At 36.2% G+C, this 17,157-nt stretch overlaps 1 protein-coding gene across 3 annotated transcripts; it reads right to left on the bottom strand.

The window, feature by feature from the left end:
• Positions 1 to 181: 181 nt before the first annotated feature.
• Positions 182 to 11,431, bottom strand: LOC131953968 (uncharacterized). 3 transcript variants are annotated; one of them, XM_059317421.1, is made up of 12 exons: positions 11,218 to 11,431; positions 9,042 to 9,173; positions 6,932 to 7,152; positions 5,613 to 5,779; positions 4,178 to 4,428; positions 3,634 to 3,944; positions 3,447 to 3,536; positions 2,963 to 3,089; positions 2,674 to 2,834; positions 2,270 to 2,452; positions 1,353 to 1,500; positions 182 to 1,235 (listed from the first exon to the last, which is right to left on the bottom strand). In XM_059317421.1, the coding sequence occupies exons 2-12, from the start codon at positions 9,157 to 9,159 to the stop codon at positions 871 to 873; spliced, it is 2,142 nt and encodes a 713-aa protein (XP_059173404.1). In that variant the 5' UTR covers positions 9,160 to 9,173; positions 11,218 to 11,431; the 3' UTR covers positions 182 to 870. The 3 variants fall into 3 exon arrangements, with proteins under 3 accessions (XP_059173404.1, XP_059173405.1, XP_059173406.1); XM_059317422.1 differs by lacking the exon at positions 9,042 to 9,173; XM_059317423.1 differs by lacking the exons at positions 6,932 to 7,152; positions 9,042 to 9,173.
• Positions 11,432 to 17,157: the final 5,726 nt, after the last annotated feature.

Genomic DNA, 17,157 nt, shown 5'->3' with positions numbered 1-17,157 from the left:
GGGGGGTTGTAGGCTGAGGTGTGACGTCATTTTAGGAGGGAACTAGCTTTTTGTGACGACGTGTGACGGAGTGGGGGGGGGGGGGGGTGTGGTAAAAATCGTCCAAAAAAGCGTGACATCATTTATAGATGACCCCATTTCTTTTAAATTTAAAAAAAATTATTTAAAAAAATACTTTAAAAAAAAAAAATCTATTCTTTATTTTTTTTTAATTAAAATAAAAGTTGAAAGTATTTTTCTCGAGTTATTTTTAATCAACAAATATTAGTTTTTATTAGTGTGTCTTTATGTCAATAGTTTAATGTACACATCAGTATAAAATGCTACTTTTCTGTAATTGTATATCTACGGCCATACAACGTTGAAGAGACCGGTTCTCGTCCGATCACCGAAGTCAAACAACGTCTGAGAAAGTTGAGGCGAGATCACTCCCGCTGTATTTATTTTATAATGTTTGTTGTAAATTAAGTTTTAATTTTAAACAATTTTTTTTATCAAAAAGTAATTTTTAGATTAAGAATTTAAAAAACACAAGTAGAGAGTATATTTCTTGAATTATTAAAAAAACGAATACTTGTTTAAATAAATGTGTGCTGCTAATGTTGAAGTTTTAATGCACTCAAGAAAACGTTTATCTAAATTTCGCTGTTGTAAATATACAGACCTAGCTATTTAGTTGAAATTTTCTTTTCTACAGATTAAAATGTAAATACTTTGTTAATAATAATCAGTCATTTTAGATATACACATAGCTCTGATCAATATTTTAAAATATATGTTAGAAATTTTAATATTTGTTTTTAAATGGTAGAATTTGATGCATCCAGCAAGATCTTTACAATTTTTCTTTTGAAAAACATTGAAGCAATATCACTGGATACTTTGATAACTTTCCATTTCTTTCATATGCAGGGCTTGATATGATACTTTGTTTCTTTGATGTCTTTCAAATGTGATGATTAACAGCAGTCCGACACAAACTACCGTTATGCAAGAAACAGCAATCACCAATGATTGGGAAAAGGCCGAGTCAGATGATAGCATTTGTGCAGTGTTGTTAAACTGCGCTCCGAGCTTTTGTTTACTGGATAACGTCTTATCAGTGGGCCTCCAGCTGTGGCAAGTAGGAAAACCTTCTGGGGGTGGTGGCATTTGGTTGGCGTTTCCTTCTTGTAGTATTAATGCCATTCCTAGCTCCGCGTGAAATTCGATATGGCAGTGGAAAAACCAGAAACCTGAGGTAAGTAAAATAATTTTAAAAGAATGAAGTTTTTACCCCATCAAATCCAATCCAATTATTTTACACAATAATAAGGTATAATAATATACTCAAATGTTAACTGTGCAAATACCTGGGTTATCTGCCCTGAATCTTATAATGGTGACTGCCTGTTCTGGTACAGCCAATGTGTCTTTTCTAGGTGCTCGTGAAGTTTTTCTTGGTATTTCACCCTTCTCGTTTAGCGCTTTCACTTCGTTCATTGTAACGTCTCGACCAAACTGAATTAGAAATATTTAAATTTAAATTTTATTAGCCATAATAAATAATGACAGCATTTTTCGTCTTTATTTCTCAAATAATTATTGTTGATGACAGTGATAAGAGTGGTATTAAGGGGTCATCCATAAATGACGTCACACTCGTAGGGGGAGGGGGTCCGTAATTTTGTGACGATGTGTGATGAGGGGGAGTGGGGGGGGGGGGTGGTTCAGATGTTGCGACGTCACACTTTTGCATTATAAAAAAGCAATGCTAGAAAACGAATTTTAGACGTTATTTCGCGTTTTAGATAACTGCTTTAATAAATTGTAATAGTTTAGACAAGATTTTAGAAAAATATCGATGTTTTAAAAAAATTCAACAGCAATTTTGAGGGGGGGGGGGGGGGTTGTAGGTTGAAGTGTGACGTCATTTTAGGGGGGGGGGGGGTCTGGCTTTTTGTGACGACGTGTGACGGAGGGGAGAGGAAGGGGAGGTAAAAATCGTCAAAAAGCGTGACGTCATTTATAGATGACCCCTAATGCAAAAGTGTCTTTTTTTTTAAATAAGCAAGATGACCACCACTTAAGATGGTGTTTTACCCAATTGCTGAATATTCAGTGGATTTCAAACTTTTAGTAGAGATATGATTATTATTACTTATTTGTTCTATCAAAAGTTAAATAATTATTGTTTTTACGGAAGAATATGATTTTAACAGCTATGTCATATAAGGATGAATGGAGCAAGTAATACAAAGCTTAAATAAATACTTCCTAAAAAACTTACTCGATGCATTGTGATCACTTTATATGAGTGCCCGTGCATATGCATTGGGTGAATGAGTGTATTCTTGTAGGAGACTAACACTAGCTCAACCATGTCACCTATATCATACTTTAACATGTGTACACAGATGCATAGTTCTTTGCTACACTCATATTTTACAGTATCATTGTTACATAATAGACCCTGCAATAAAAAGTAATTATTAATGAGTTAAATGAATAATTTTTTGGAAGCTAAAATGGTAAGGATACGAATTCTAATTCTAAAATCGTGTGTTTTATTAAATAAAATTACATTGTCGTTGTTATTATGAGATGCCACAATGGATCTCTCATGAAACAAATGAGTTGCTGCTAATAAAAATTTCTAAACAAAAATTGTGTTTAAGTGACAAAAAGATAAACCTTTGGTATTTCATCAAATTGAGACAATGGGGGTGATGGGGGAAGCCTGAATGAGATGTAATTCATTTGATGGTTGAACGGACGGACGGGTGGAGGTGTTACGGTGGAAAGAACTGGCTGAGGTGGAGGCAGAAATCTTTCATCTAAAATTTCACTGGCTCCTGTTAGAGTATTTTTTTTTGAAATAGCATAAAAATCAATCATGAATAAAAACTAATTTAAAATTAATTAATTAAATTAGTTAAAGAATGTATGCGGGGTAAATTTTTGTTTTATAACGAGAGATTACCAATAGAAATGAAAAACTGTTTATCAGGTAACGTTTGAAATAAGTGATCTTCATTGTTTTCAGGTAATGCATTCAAGTCTACGATTTGATAGCTGGTATTAGTTGACCCTTTCCGACCATTTAAAATCTGGAGGGTAGAATACAAAACAAAACGTTTTACTTTAAATAAAATCTATGCAATATTAAAATAGTAGGCCCAAATATTTTAAAACAATAATAACGTAAAAAGTGAAAGAAGGTAAGTACACGAGACCCCAAATATAACCAGTTTCAAGTAACAAGGCCATTAGAACAAAATCATATAGCTTATAGATTGTTTTAAATCGGCGGGTAGACCAATGTGTTTTTTGACGCGCATAATGAAAGAACTTTAAAATATTTTTCTACACGATTCAAAATATAATTTTAAAAAAAAATCTGTCCATGATACCTTTAGTACGGTTTAATATCACTAAATATTCCTGCATAAAATGTCATTTCTTACTCTCTCAGTTTCGCTTTCAACAGTATTGTTAAATGTTGCTTCTTCGGGTGGTTGAACTTCTTCAGTTCCCTCGTATTTCAGTATTGCTGCCTAAAAATGTCAGTAAAAAATAACTTTACAAATACAGATAACCAAATCCCATAAAGTGTTATTTATTCAACGTATCAAAAATAAAATAAAACGACACCTGGAAAGCTCGCGTGGCAAGACAACGACCGTGGCCTTTAAATCTGATCCAGAATGTTTGTTTAATATCTGCTTTAGCCTGCAGTACAAAATCATATCTTTCTCCCGAGAAGATCATGAAAGCATCAACTTCCAAAGGTTCAAAGTCCTCTCCATCAGTAGAGATCATCAGCATTGGGTGATCATCAACTTTGACGTAAATAGGACAGTTTAAAATCCCATTATAAGCTATTCTAAATCTGTATTTCTCGCCAGCTCTCACGCTAAACACTGGAAACGGCATATTTGTTTGCCCTTTAGCTTTGCCCATACCTGTGACAAATAAAAAGTTATAAAAACTTAAGATTAAATGATATAATATAACATGATTAAGAAATGATAATGTATCTAAAGCAGGTTTAAGAAGGAATCTGTTACCTTAATCAATTATAATAATCAGCGTAGTTTTAAATATATAAAAAAAAAAACTATCTTTGACAAGTAATTTATTTTCACCACTATAAAATTCAGCGTAGTGTTTTAAATTAAAAAAAAAAAAACTTTACCGTTCACAAGTATACTATTAACATCTGTAGTTTGACCACTATGAAAATCCTGTGCATAAGCCTCTCCAGACATTTTTTCTGTCCAGTCAGATAAAAGAATATAATGCTCTGGTAAGTCGTGGTCAAATAAATGACCTTGGAGGTCAAGGACTTTAGGTTCTCGTATAACAAGCCCACCGAATAAACCTTCGGATCTTTGCATAGATGAGTGTGAGTGCCAAAAATGGGTGCCAGTATCAACAGCTTGGAATCTTGAAAACAATGGAAAAGAGAAATTCATATATATATATATATATAAACAGAAATTCATATATATATATATATATATATATATATATATATATATATATATATATATATATATATATATATATATATATATATATATATATATATATATATATATATATATATATATAGGGCCTATATATATAATTAAAATTCAAGTTGTTTACAAGTTTGTAAATTTATTTGTTTCTTTGGTACACGAAAGCATCTGCACTAAGTGTAGAACTGTAAAATACGTATTTATGTAGAGAATAAATTATAATGTTCTTTTTAACCAAACTGTCAATTACAGGTTCATTTAAAGACAATGATTAATTTATTGATATATTAATTGTTAAAACACCACTTTAATTTTAAAAGTTCAGAACAATTACTGTATTTTTAGTGGAGTTTTTTTTCACGATTTTAACTCTAGATCTACGGATAAACTAGACTTGAGCCACAGGCAGATTCTACAAATAGCAATCTAGATTCTAGATCTATCTAGATTCTAGATCTAGGGCAATTATGAGTTTCTATACTAAACTATTTCAGCCCATAATTATTTCATATAAAAGATAATAAAAGCTATGTTTGTTTAGCAATGGCATAGGCTAAATTAGGATTAAATTAAATATTTAAAAAATATTTGCGTAATTCAACTAAGTAAATGACCCCAATAAATGTGCACCTGATGTGCCCAGCTGCCCGAGATGATAGTGTAACAGTTTTTGCTAGCGGTACGGGTTCGAGACACATAATGTCAATGTTTTTAAAAATTCTTTTTTTTTTATGTCAATGATAAAGTAGCCTATCGGGACTAGGTGGGACATGGGGCAGGTGAAATAGTTCACCTGATTTTGTGTCCTCAACATATGAAGGGATAATGTGGCCAGATCTATGCTCAGCCCAAATCGGTCTTTTTAAAAGACAAAAAAACATGTTGTCTGGGGTGTGATGTCTTTTTGAATGTGGGGCCTGGGCTTTTGTTAAGACGTGTGACAGTGGGGAGAGAAGGGAGGGGGAAAGATAAAAATAGTCAAAGAAACGTTACGTCATCTATGGATAACCACCAAAACATACGGTTATTTAAGAATAACGGGTAGTCTAGTTTTTTATAAAGATAATTTGAAACAAAACTGTTGGCTTATTAATAGTTTAACTATACCTGTATTTCATAGTAGCCCATCTGTGTATTGGACATTGTGTAATCAAATTAGTTCCATCCATATGTGGTGTACCCATTTGTCGAATGCCATGCCAGTGGATGCTAGTTCCTTCTCCAAGCTCCATGCGGTTGTCAACTAGAACTTCTATTATATCATTTTGACAGACCTAAGTTTCGAGAAAAATATTCGCAATGATTATCTGTTGGCAATCCTGCACATATTATATCTCAAGAAAGGATGGATTTGTAGTCTAAAAGATAGTTACATTGTGTTTTATATCGTAGAGTGGAGGTGAAGAACAGAACTATAGAACTCATTATTTTTATCAAAGTGATTTGTTTTCAAAATTATTTCTACCCGTGATTTATCTAATTAATGGTTCAGGTAGCGCTTAATTGCAGAAGTGGCATGTATATTCGTTAAAGGTAAGTAGACCTACTTCAACGGCAGAATTAAAGCTGACAGTATTAAAAAATGCAAATTATTGGTTGTCATTGGGAGGGGGGGGGGGAATTCCTGTCTTAATTTAGAATGTGGGGGTCTAAATTAAAGTATACCGTTTTCTCGGATGTTGTGTTGGTTCTAGAAATGCCTTATGTGTGTGGTGTACAATATTTACACGATCTTGACCTAGTCTTGCAATTACTTTATGCCGATGTAATAAAATATTACTTTACAGTCGATGAACGCAATGAAGGAGTGCGAACAATCCCTTTTTTAACATTAACTCTTTATGGGAAAATTCATTTCCTCATCCAATCAAGGAAAAATAAAACATAAATAATTATCCACTTAATTAGAAACAGATTAAAAAGTATAAAGCGCTATTTACTTTTATATAAATTTATATATCGAATAACTTACTTTTTTACTGTTTAATACTATAATACTAAAATAGGAGAAAATAAAATAAATGTGTCTATAGAAACTTCATAACAGCAGCATGAGATGAAAATTAGAAATAGACATGATACCAGTATTTCTTCCAGACTTTTTTCTCCGGGGGGCACTTGAAATTTTCGGGGGGGGGGGGGGGGGGGGGGGGGGGGCGGTAGACTTTCTTCGGGGGGGGGGGGCGGACACTGTTAAAAGTACTTATTTTCTATATAAATTATATAAATTTCATTTCGTTCGGGAAGGGGGGGGGGCGGTAGAATTTTTTCGGGGGGGGGGGGGGCGGTAGAATTTTTTCGGGGGGGGGGATGCCTGGAAGAAACTGCATGATACTATAGTAAAACCGACAGAACGGAACTCAAAGAACATCCCAAGCTTCTGCTATTTTAGACGTTTTAGACCAATCTTTGAAACAGCGACTAACAAATATATTAGGGCCTGGAACCATGCGATTGACAGTCAGCACTCCACGAGGAGTTCCATCTCCAGGGATACATTGTGGGAGTCCACAGTGGCTTTTATTCAATGGACAATCATAGCAGGCGGACGACATCGTGGTATAATGCTCTAATAGGAAGTAGTAATGGCAGCGCATCGGCGGTCCATCTTTTGTACATTCACGTCTACAGCTGTGGTTAGTATAGTCTGAAACACACAGTCCAGAAAAGGAATTAAAATAATTTTGGTAACTAAAATCAACAATATATAACTTGTATATATGTTACGGTCAAAACCCGAAGTCGGCCAATGCGCGGATTGGCCGGCCAATCCGCGCATTGGCCAATATCGCCTCCCATTGACTGGTCAAAGTCCGAAACATCGCTTGATTTCGGGCTTTGGCTGGCCAATCCGTGAACTGGCCATGGTGGACAGGCCAAAGTCTGAAATAGCTCATGAGCAGATATTTTTTTTTTTTTTTTTTGTGCCGTACGGATCATGAAATTAAGTTTTTATTGATTATTAATTAAAGTAAATGACAGAAACATTCAAATGTTTTATTGTACAATAGTCTCAATCAATCAATATTGTCATTTGTTACAACAAGTTTTATGGCATTTAGAATTACATAGCAGCTTGTTATTTTTACACTTGCAGCGATTTGTTGTGCACTTGGTTGTGCAATTGCAGCGAGTGTAGCCTTGACCCCAGTCAATGATTGTTAAGATGCGATAGTTCGTAGTGATTTTTCCTCAGTGCCAACTGACGACAATAAGAGCAGTTTTTCGTGAAGAATTGAAAACTCACTTCTAGCATAGAGTTGTCTTAGAACACCACGTTACATTCCTAATTTGTAGAAACCGCCCTCGACGCTCATTACAACTGCAATCACGCTTCGGGGATCACCGCGACCTCTGTCAAAATCTGGAACACGGATGCGTACATTGTCACCCACTTCAGCATCTTTAAATTTTGTATTTGATGTTTTAAGCATCTTAGCACCTTGAGTTTGCAAGCCAGTATGAGCTGCTGACCTGTGTTCCATGATGTCTTGTTTGTTGTGACATAATCTGCAGGTAATATTTCCTCCGTACCCTTCGTCTGCTTCATTGGGTATTCCACACATAGCATGGACATCGTTGCCACAGGATTTACAAGAATGAGCTGCACTACAATGTTTTTCACAAACTACACAGAATCTGTTGGCCACATTATTGTCACGCAACTGGTCTGGACGTTCCGCCACGGCAGCAGATGTGTTAGCTGAGGATGTCGTTGCATTTATGGCAACCTCCATTTCTTCATTTGGTATTCCCCTTTTGTTGGGGAAATATGGTTTCTGACGCCCACGCCATCTCAAGTCGCTTGGACACTATTGTTCAACTTACAAGGAACGCGGCAAAGTTTTGTTGCACGTGGTCGGTGACGCCGACTGTCTTTGATTTTGTTATTTGATAATTGTCATCATGGAGGAGGCTGTCACATACAGTTGTAGCCCATATATGGAAACTAACATGGATTTACATTTTTTTTTCTTTCGACAGCCATCTGCTATGTCTGTCTCATGGTCTGACGGCCCTTTTGATCCATGTCGCCTTGCATATAGAATGCTATACAAGCAAGAGATAAACAATACTTTACTCACAATGAGACCGCACCCAGAATAATGAAAACGCGATCACAACTTAGCCTAGATAGAACATTGGCCAGGACATCCCGGCCAGTGCGCGCATTGGCCGGCCAATGTAAAAAATACGCTGTCAAGTTTAAGCGCTTCGGACTTTGGCCAGTACGTCCCGGCCAGTGCGCGCATTGGCCGGCCAATGTACGAAATACGAACTTAGTGCTAAGTTCTTCGGGCTTTGGCCAAGAGAGCTGGCCAATGCGCGCATTGGCCGGCCAATCCGCGCTTTGGCCGCACTTCGGGCTTTGACCGTAACATATATACTTTATACTCACTAAATAAATGTAGAAAATAAAGTCGCTGATCACACATATTTCCAAAGGCTAAACTGTTTAATATAAAACAATTTATTTTAATAACAACTTGAATAATTGGACAAAGTGAAATGTAAATAAAATAATAAAAGGCTTGCCATAGATATGGTATGGGTCTCTCTGATCAAAGTATTCTTCTTCCTGAGCATAAGTACAAACAACTAGCACCCAAAGACACACCCAGCCTACAAAATGCGTCGTTTGGGATGACTTCATTATGTCCCTTCATTCTGTAATCAATCATTATATTTTTTTAATTTAGGAAAAAGCATATATATATATATATATATATATATATATATATATATATATATATATATATATATATATATATATATATATATATATATTCTTTCTTTCTTTCAGATACAGATATATTTTGCTTCAAGCTACTTCGTTAATCACGAACGTAAAGTTTTCCAGATTTGTAAATTTCAATTTTAAAAAGTATTTCGGACTTTCTTTGGATTTTACGGCTCTCCGTTTATACTATTTGTGTACATAATTTATACGTCGTATTTATATAATATAGATCTGATGAATTTTAGAATTAAATTTGTGCAGAAGTATATTAAAAGTATTAAGTGAAAATAGAATTCTACAAATACTTCAGACCTGAGGTGTTTTTTTTTACCAAGATAAAAACTTTATTCATTACAAGCTACCACCGTTTCGCCAACCTCATCTCAAAGGAAAAGAATGTCAATTAACTCAAGGACTCGGTATGGCACCTACGTTCGTTTAAAGTGAGTGCAATAGACTATGGATAAGTTGGGGTATTTAAGTAGTTTACTGAGTTGAATCAGGCGGTTCCGCCGGCGTCCTGGCAGGGTGAGCTTTTGCGTTTATGTTTGCATTAAAGTTTGTGTTTATATTATGCGTTTAGGTTTGCGTTTGTGTTTTTCGTGTTTGCATTGTGTTTGTGTTTACGTTTACGTTTGCGTTTTCTTTTGTGTTTGAGGTTGTATTTGTGTTTGCGTTGTTTTGTGTATGTTTTTTGTGTTTAGTTGGTACATTTAAAAAAGATTCACTGTGGCGGAGCACGGGTATGCAGCTAGTAATAAATATATCACTGTGTAACTAATGCTGTTTCTATACCAGCAGCAGTTAGCCCCTTTTTAATTTACAGTCATCATGGCAACTTATGTTACTGGCATGTCGAGAGTGAACGGTTGGTTGGTTTCTTCCCTGAGCATCGACAACAAACTTATTATGTTCCCATAATTCTTTCAGAAATCACAACCTACTGGTCAGGCTTTAACGTAAATATTTTTAGAAAAATCTTTAAATCTAAGTTTTGAAACGAAGTATTTGATGAACCGGCAATGGTAAAAGCACACAAGGCATACAATGAAAGCCAAATGATCAAGTAAAAAAGGTAGAGCCAAAAACTCTTAGCTTAGACAAGTTAGAGAAATTTTAAAAAGATATGAAAATTATGGGAAAACTATGGGATCGAGAAAAATAGTGAAATAGTAATGGACAGCAGTTTCTTCCAGGCATCTCTCCGGTCCCCAAGAAAGTCTCCCCCCCCCACCCCGAATGAAATGGAATGTATATAGAAAACATATACTTTACCAGTGTCCCCCTCCCCCCCCCCCCCCAAATATCTCCTCGGAGAAAAAAGTCTGGAAGAAACACTGATGGACAGAAAAGTATGGACATTGTTTAGCAATTTAATTATACCCAAAAGGTAGTTAAAAAAGAAAAAAAAATGACGCAAAGGTTTTATTCAACATTTGACTAAAGTCTTTTACTTTTACAGTTTGGAGTAGTGAACGGGCTTGGTTTGATTGAGTTAGTTATAGCTGATTTCAGTTTCGTTGTTTGATTGAGTTAGTTATAGCTGATTTCAGTTTCGTGGTTTGATAGAGTTAGTTATAGCTGATTTCAGTTTCGTGGTTTGATTGAGTTAGTTATAGCCGATTTCAGAATGTGTGCAGGCAGAACTATCGCATTGTACATTGTAAAAAGACGATGTTGTCTACGGTTTAACACTTATTGCCAACACAACGTAGTGACTTAATTAAGTATAGTTTAAAATAATTACATCAAAGTCTCAAGTGTCAGACTTTAATGGTTAATAGTTTATCACAGATTATTATGCCGTACCAGTTTGGTCCTAAATTGTTATAAGCTCATTAATATATATATATATATATATATATATATATATATATATATATATATATATAGTAACATTTACTAAGTAGTTAATGCATTTATTAATTAAAATGTTGACTAGATATCTCAAGCGAAAATATCTTAACATACCAGTTTTTCTCTTAACAGTCGACGGTTTCAATGTTGTTTTACTGAAATGTGTATTCTGTAGCCAGACTGTAGCGCGTCTTACATGGAGTTTTATGATACTGCAAGATGTCCTTAAACTAGGTCAACTTAACAAAATCATGTGATGGCAATTTTTCTCTTTTTCATTTTTATTTTAGAAAGCTGCCACCGCCGTACTCCCCCTCCCCTTGTTTTCACGCAGTTGTTCTGCAGAAAGGTATACTGCTCGTGAGGGTGATGGGGAAAATGGGCGGGGCAATAACAAGATTTCACGTCACGTGAAGATTTGATAAAATGTTAGTTTTTACGGTCGTCTGTTAATAAAATACATTTAGCCGCATGAGAATTGTTTAAAGATTTTAAAGTTAAGGTAGAAGTGTGATAAAAGAATTGAAAATACATATCTTGCTACTATAAAGTTATTAGTTTTTTTATTTACGTGTAGAGCAGTGGTTCTTAGCCTTGGTTCGATCGAACCCCAGTAGTGGCGGAAAAAGAACAAAAAGCCCCCCCCCGCCAATATATATATATATATATATATATATATATATATATATATATATATATATATATATATATATATATATATATATAATTATATAATATATATATTATATAATATAATATATTAGTACACTTTGTCACTAACTTTTAAATTAAACGATTTGCTAATTTTATAATTTTATAATTTAACCTATTTCGTTACAAAATACTGCCATAATGAGACAACAAAACACACTGAAGTGGACTCAAACTTATTTTTGACCTGAAATAATTGAGTTTTAAAAATAATGTATAATATTTATATCCACCAAAAAGTGCGAAAAGTTTAACTTCATTTGTGGTAGTCGATCAAAAAATATGATCCATGGAACGGGAGCTTGATTTGTGTAATTTGTAATGGTTTCACGTGTCCATTTTTTCCCCTTTATTCTGTGTGCATAAGTTTAATAATAATGAAGAGAAGGAATTGCTTTATTTATGCTTAGTACAAATGTATTTACATGAGCTTCATGTGCACTACTATTAGACTCAGTGGCGTAGGGGGGGGGGGTGCGGACCGCACCGGGTGACACCATTTAGGGTGGTGACACAAAGGCAAAAAAATAGCAAACTATATATAGAAAAAAAGCAACAGCCAATAGAGAAAGATATCAAGGTCCGTAAATGGGGATGGATCGGACACAGTAAGAAAAGAAAAAAGAAAACATCGCAAAACATGCTTTGGACTGGAATCCCCAGGGAAAACGGTGGGTGGGCCGGCCAAGGAAGACATGGAGAAGAACGATTGAAGAAGAGGCGAAAACAGCTGGGCTCACATGGGCACAGATAAAGGGGGCAGCCCAAAACCGAGTCCGCTGGAGATGTGTTTGCAGCCCTTTGCTCCCCAGGGGCCACAAAGGAATGATGATGATGATGATGATGATGATAGAGAAAAAATGATAATTCCACTTAATAAAGTTATTAATTCGAGTGTTAAAAAGTAAAAGAGCAAATTTGACAAATCCCGACAAGGGTGGAAGGGGGGTGGGGGTGCGAATCGAAAATTGAAAGTTTGTCTACGCCTCTGGGGAGGGGGGGGGGTTGACACCATTAAGTGCCGCACCGGGTGACACCCGACCTCGCTACGCCACTGATTAGACTGTTTAATGAGAAGCAATAAGCAATAAGCAATAAGTCATGGTGGTGGTTTGAAGATTTGCCTATCTTTCACAGCTCCTTTAGTTTTTTCTTCTATTCAACGGTGTGAGTTACTGTATATCAATCACTACAGTAGATGGTCTATTTGGATTTGCTAAAAAACACTTCCATCAAGGTGTAAAAAAAAAACAGTTTTGGTCGGATTTTGGGCGGTTTCTGTCGGTACTGTAGTTCCGCCAGGGGCGTAGCGACCCCTTCCGGCGCCCGGGGACAAACTGTCAATTCGCCTACCCCCCCCCCACATATATTTTTTATATTCAAAATAGCAGCTAAAATGGGCTTGGGTCGGCGCCCGGGGACATATGTATTCCCCCGTCACTACGCCTCTGAGTTACGCCCCTGAACCCTAAGAGTTCGGAGGAGATCAAGAAACACCGGCTTATGATTTTGATCGGAATTTGTCAGAGCCGTTGACAGAACTAGCGACCGCGGTAGTTTACAGTTAAAATACGACAGCACGAGTCCCCCCCCCCCCCCCCACCCCTCACCAGCGCTCACCCCGTCACCCTTGAAAGAAATAAAAAATATATTATACTCTATCTACAACATTGTATTCTTTAACCTGTATCCGCATCACTTCCAGATATGGAGTAACACTTCACAATTTTCACAATTTTTGGCGGGCATAAAATGAGATAAAAATCGTTTTTTAAAAACACTTCAAAAGTTTTGAGCTATCGCTTTGTGGTTTGCGGCGATTGATAGATAGATCTCTAATTGGCAAGTTTTATATAAGGGAATTGGCCAGAACTAATTTATTAACTTTATCTATTTCATTGCCAATTTATATATATATATATATATATAAATATATAAATATATAAATATATATATATATATATATATATATATATATATATATTTATTTATTTATTTATTTAATTATTTATTTAATTTATTTTTTTGTTGGGTTGCTTTGTTTTTCTTGTTCCGCCACAAGTTAAACCCAAACCCGCTATTCTGAGAGAAGAATGTAAGTTGCAAGTCAACAAATTATGTGATCCGCCATTTTGTCATGTTAAACACCCACATGACATAAAAAGTTCCCCACGTGCTGCTAAATTACGTCATTAAGACCACATTTCCCGTTTTTAACTAGGGCGACCTACTTTGGTAAATTATTAACAACGAGTCGACCCGCGGCATATCATACGCCGCTATTTAGTTGTTTTATTTTCTAATTTTCAGTAATTCATAATTTGTGAATTCGACAGTACCAATGCTGCCACTGAAAATATTTGCTTTAAAACACTATCAGTAGCTCGTTAAGGACGATACCCCCCCCCTCCTTTCCCCAACCTCTACCCCCCCCCCCCAGTGAAAGCAAACTCCTCGTAGTTATCTCCCCTAAGTTTAAAATCGTTTCAAACTACATTATCTGCCCCTAATAGCCGTCACTAACCCAGGCTCTACGATTGTAAACATTTAGCGTGAACCACAGTTCAGCAGACCATGTAGGGGTGGGGGTGGTTGGGAGCGCGCTTACAGCTTGGTGTTTTCTAGGGTCTCCAAGAAGAGAATTATATATATATAGATGAGGGATTAGGGGAGGCAGAGGGACTAGTGATAAAATCTATAGTTCCCAACTCAATTAGGGTTAGTTACACTTTAAAGTGCAGACAGATATGTATAAGACAGACGCGTAGTTACAAGACAAAAAGACATGAAAGTGCAGTTGAGAAATACACGTAGGTACAGTAAGACGTATAGGTACAAGACTGAAGGAACTTTAGAGGTATAAGACGTAAAGAGGTGAATGTACACGAGCTAAATACTTGTTGATATAATATAGAAACACTTGTATGCATATGTTGATCAGTGTTTCTTCCAGACTTTTTTCTCCGGGGGGGGGGGGGGGCACTTGAAATTTTCGGGGGGGGCGGTAAACTTTCTTCGGGGGGGGGGGGGCGGACACTGTTAAAAGTATATATTTTCTATATAAATTATATACATTTCATTTCGTTCGGGGGGGGGGGGGGGGAGGGGTAAAAAAATTTCGGGGGGGGGGGGGGCTTTGCCCCCCCCCCCCCCCCCCCCCCGAAGAGATGCCTGGAAGAAACTCTGATGTTGATACAAGCTGTCGTCCATGAATTACGTCACACTCGTAGGGGAGGGGGGTCCGTAATGTTGTGACGGTGTGTGGTGAGGGGGAGGGGGGGGGGGGTCAGATGGTGTGACGTCACTCTGACATTAAAAAGCAATATCTTCAAAAAGTGTTACATCATTTATGGATGATCCCCCAGACAGAAACAATTGTTTGCATATGAAACTAAAGTGGATGCCTGGGTTATTTCTTTTATTTGAATTGAGCAGTTTTTTCGGTGATTTTTGTGTGGCATTAGTAAGAGATGTGGTAGTATTAAGGGGCGAACGATAATTAATTAGGTGATGTTTTATGTATGACACTTTTAAGGAATGTCACTGTCAGCTTTATGTAAACTGATTGTTTAATTATTATATAAGCTATCCAATAATTTTGTATCTTTTTATATAGTTTGCATTCCCTTATGTTGTTTAATTCATTTGTTTATGTGGAGTACCCACTAAACAATTTTGGTTCAATTATTTTTTTTTATTGCACGAAATTGTTTTCAAGCCTCGCGTTGTCTTGTCACTTTAAATTTCCTGTGAATTTTGCGTTTTGTCAATGTCGTTCGCGGGACCAGCGAGTTGTACCGGGCAAGTCAACTTGGGCGTGTATTGGTTATCTATGGCTCAGTTGGATGTCTGGCCTTACTGTGGAGATAAACTGCCGTTAAATTAATGAACATCACAATTATTGTTATCAATTATGTTATGCCTGGGGTGCTACTTGTATCTAAACTTATGTTTGCTCTGTAAGATATGTATTTCCTTAAATGTGTGTGAGCGAGGGCCTTTTGGTACCGTGCTGTGTATTCATGGTGTCTGTTCTTGGAATGGTTGGGTTCGGTACACTATAAGAATAGAATTCAGTATTCGAAATAGGGGTCGTCCAAATATGACGTTACACTTGTATGGGGGAGCGGGAGTGTAATTTTGTGACGATGAAAGATGAGGTGGAGGGGGGTTCAGATAGTGTGACTTCACACTTTTGCATTTTAAAAAGTAATGTTAGAAACTGAATTTTAGCTATTGTATCGCGTTTTAGGAAACTGTTTTAATAGCGTAGGGGTGTAGGATAAGGTGTAATGTCCTTTGTGGGGGATCTGGTTTTTGTGACGATGTGTGGAGGGGGGCGAGCTAAAAATCATCAAAATCGTGACGTCATTTATGGATCACTCCATAATAATATAGCGCTTGAGAGCTTAGTTGAATGAAGCCAACAAAAATCTTTCATTCAATGTCTTCATAATTTTGTACTCATCTTCTTTCCTTTTAGGCTGCATTGGCAGCTTGACTGTGTGTTTCGTTATGATGTTTTTATTATTCAAATGTTTTGTTAGGTTTAGGGTTGGTAGGCATAGTTTCTTTCAAGCATTTCTTTGGATGCCCCCCCCCCCCCCCACCGAATCACACTCACCCCTATCACCCTACCACCCGTCAGCACGATAGAGACAAAAGTAATATAGAATGCCCCTTCCTCTCCCCCAGTAAAAATAAAAGAAACACTATGGGTCGGGCGGACGGTTAGTTGTTTCTTTTAAAAACTGTTAATGTTTGTTTAGTTGTCGTTATGTGCTCAAATAAATATTCTTGCTCTATTATCAACCATAACACTGGGATTTCTTTCAAAATTTTCCGAGAAGAAAATTTCTTAAATCAAAACCTTATGAAAGAGTTTTGAGCAGTCAATGTAATTAGACGTTGAACTACACAGAGAAATATATTTTTAAAATGTGTTTTAAAGTATTAATATTTCCACTAACGAACATGATAGTTTGTCGCGAAATGTATTAGAAGATAGCCAAGATGCTTTTTTAAAGAAAGATAACTGAAATGTATAAATTGAAAAATATTAATTTGCTTCCCTTTAATATTACAGGTAGAGTGTCGGTGAATCAGAAACCTTTTTAACCCAATACGTTTTTGTGCGCAGGGGTTGAATGGCTGTGTCTATCAGACCCGGGGAATTTTTAAATTTATTTGAAATAATTTCCTCTGCATCATCCGTTTCAGCAGTAGGTCCTATTAATGTCTACAATTTAAAGAGCGAAACATTTTGCTCAGTGAGAGGTCAAATCTTTTTAAATTTTTTTTAGAAACATTACCCCAATTTGATAGAATTCACGCTACTGGGCT

This window comes from Physella acuta, unplaced genomic scaffold, assembly GCF_028476545.2.
Source record: "Physella acuta isolate Inbredline_101_S28 unplaced genomic scaffold, ASM2847654v3 ptg000967l, whole genome shotgun sequence".
NCBI classification, from domain to species: Eukaryota; Metazoa; Mollusca; class Gastropoda; family Physidae; genus Physella; species Physella acuta.
This window is presented reverse-complemented; position numbering and strand designations above follow the sequence as displayed.

Bases quoted from the DNA above. Each gene is read 5' to 3' on its own strand.
- LOC131953968 (XM_059317421.1), bottom strand. From the start codon at position 9,159: ATGAAGTCATCCCAAACGACGCATTTTGTAGGCTGGGTGTGTCTTTGG. The intron at 7,153-9,041 runs GCAAGCCTTTTA...TGTGTGTTTCAG, and splicing joins AGACCCATACCATATCTATG to ACTATACTAACCACAGCTGT. The intron at 5,780-6,931 runs GTTAGTCGCTGT...CTCGAAACTTAG, and splicing joins TTCCAGGCCCTAATATATTT to GTCTGTCAAAATGATATAAT.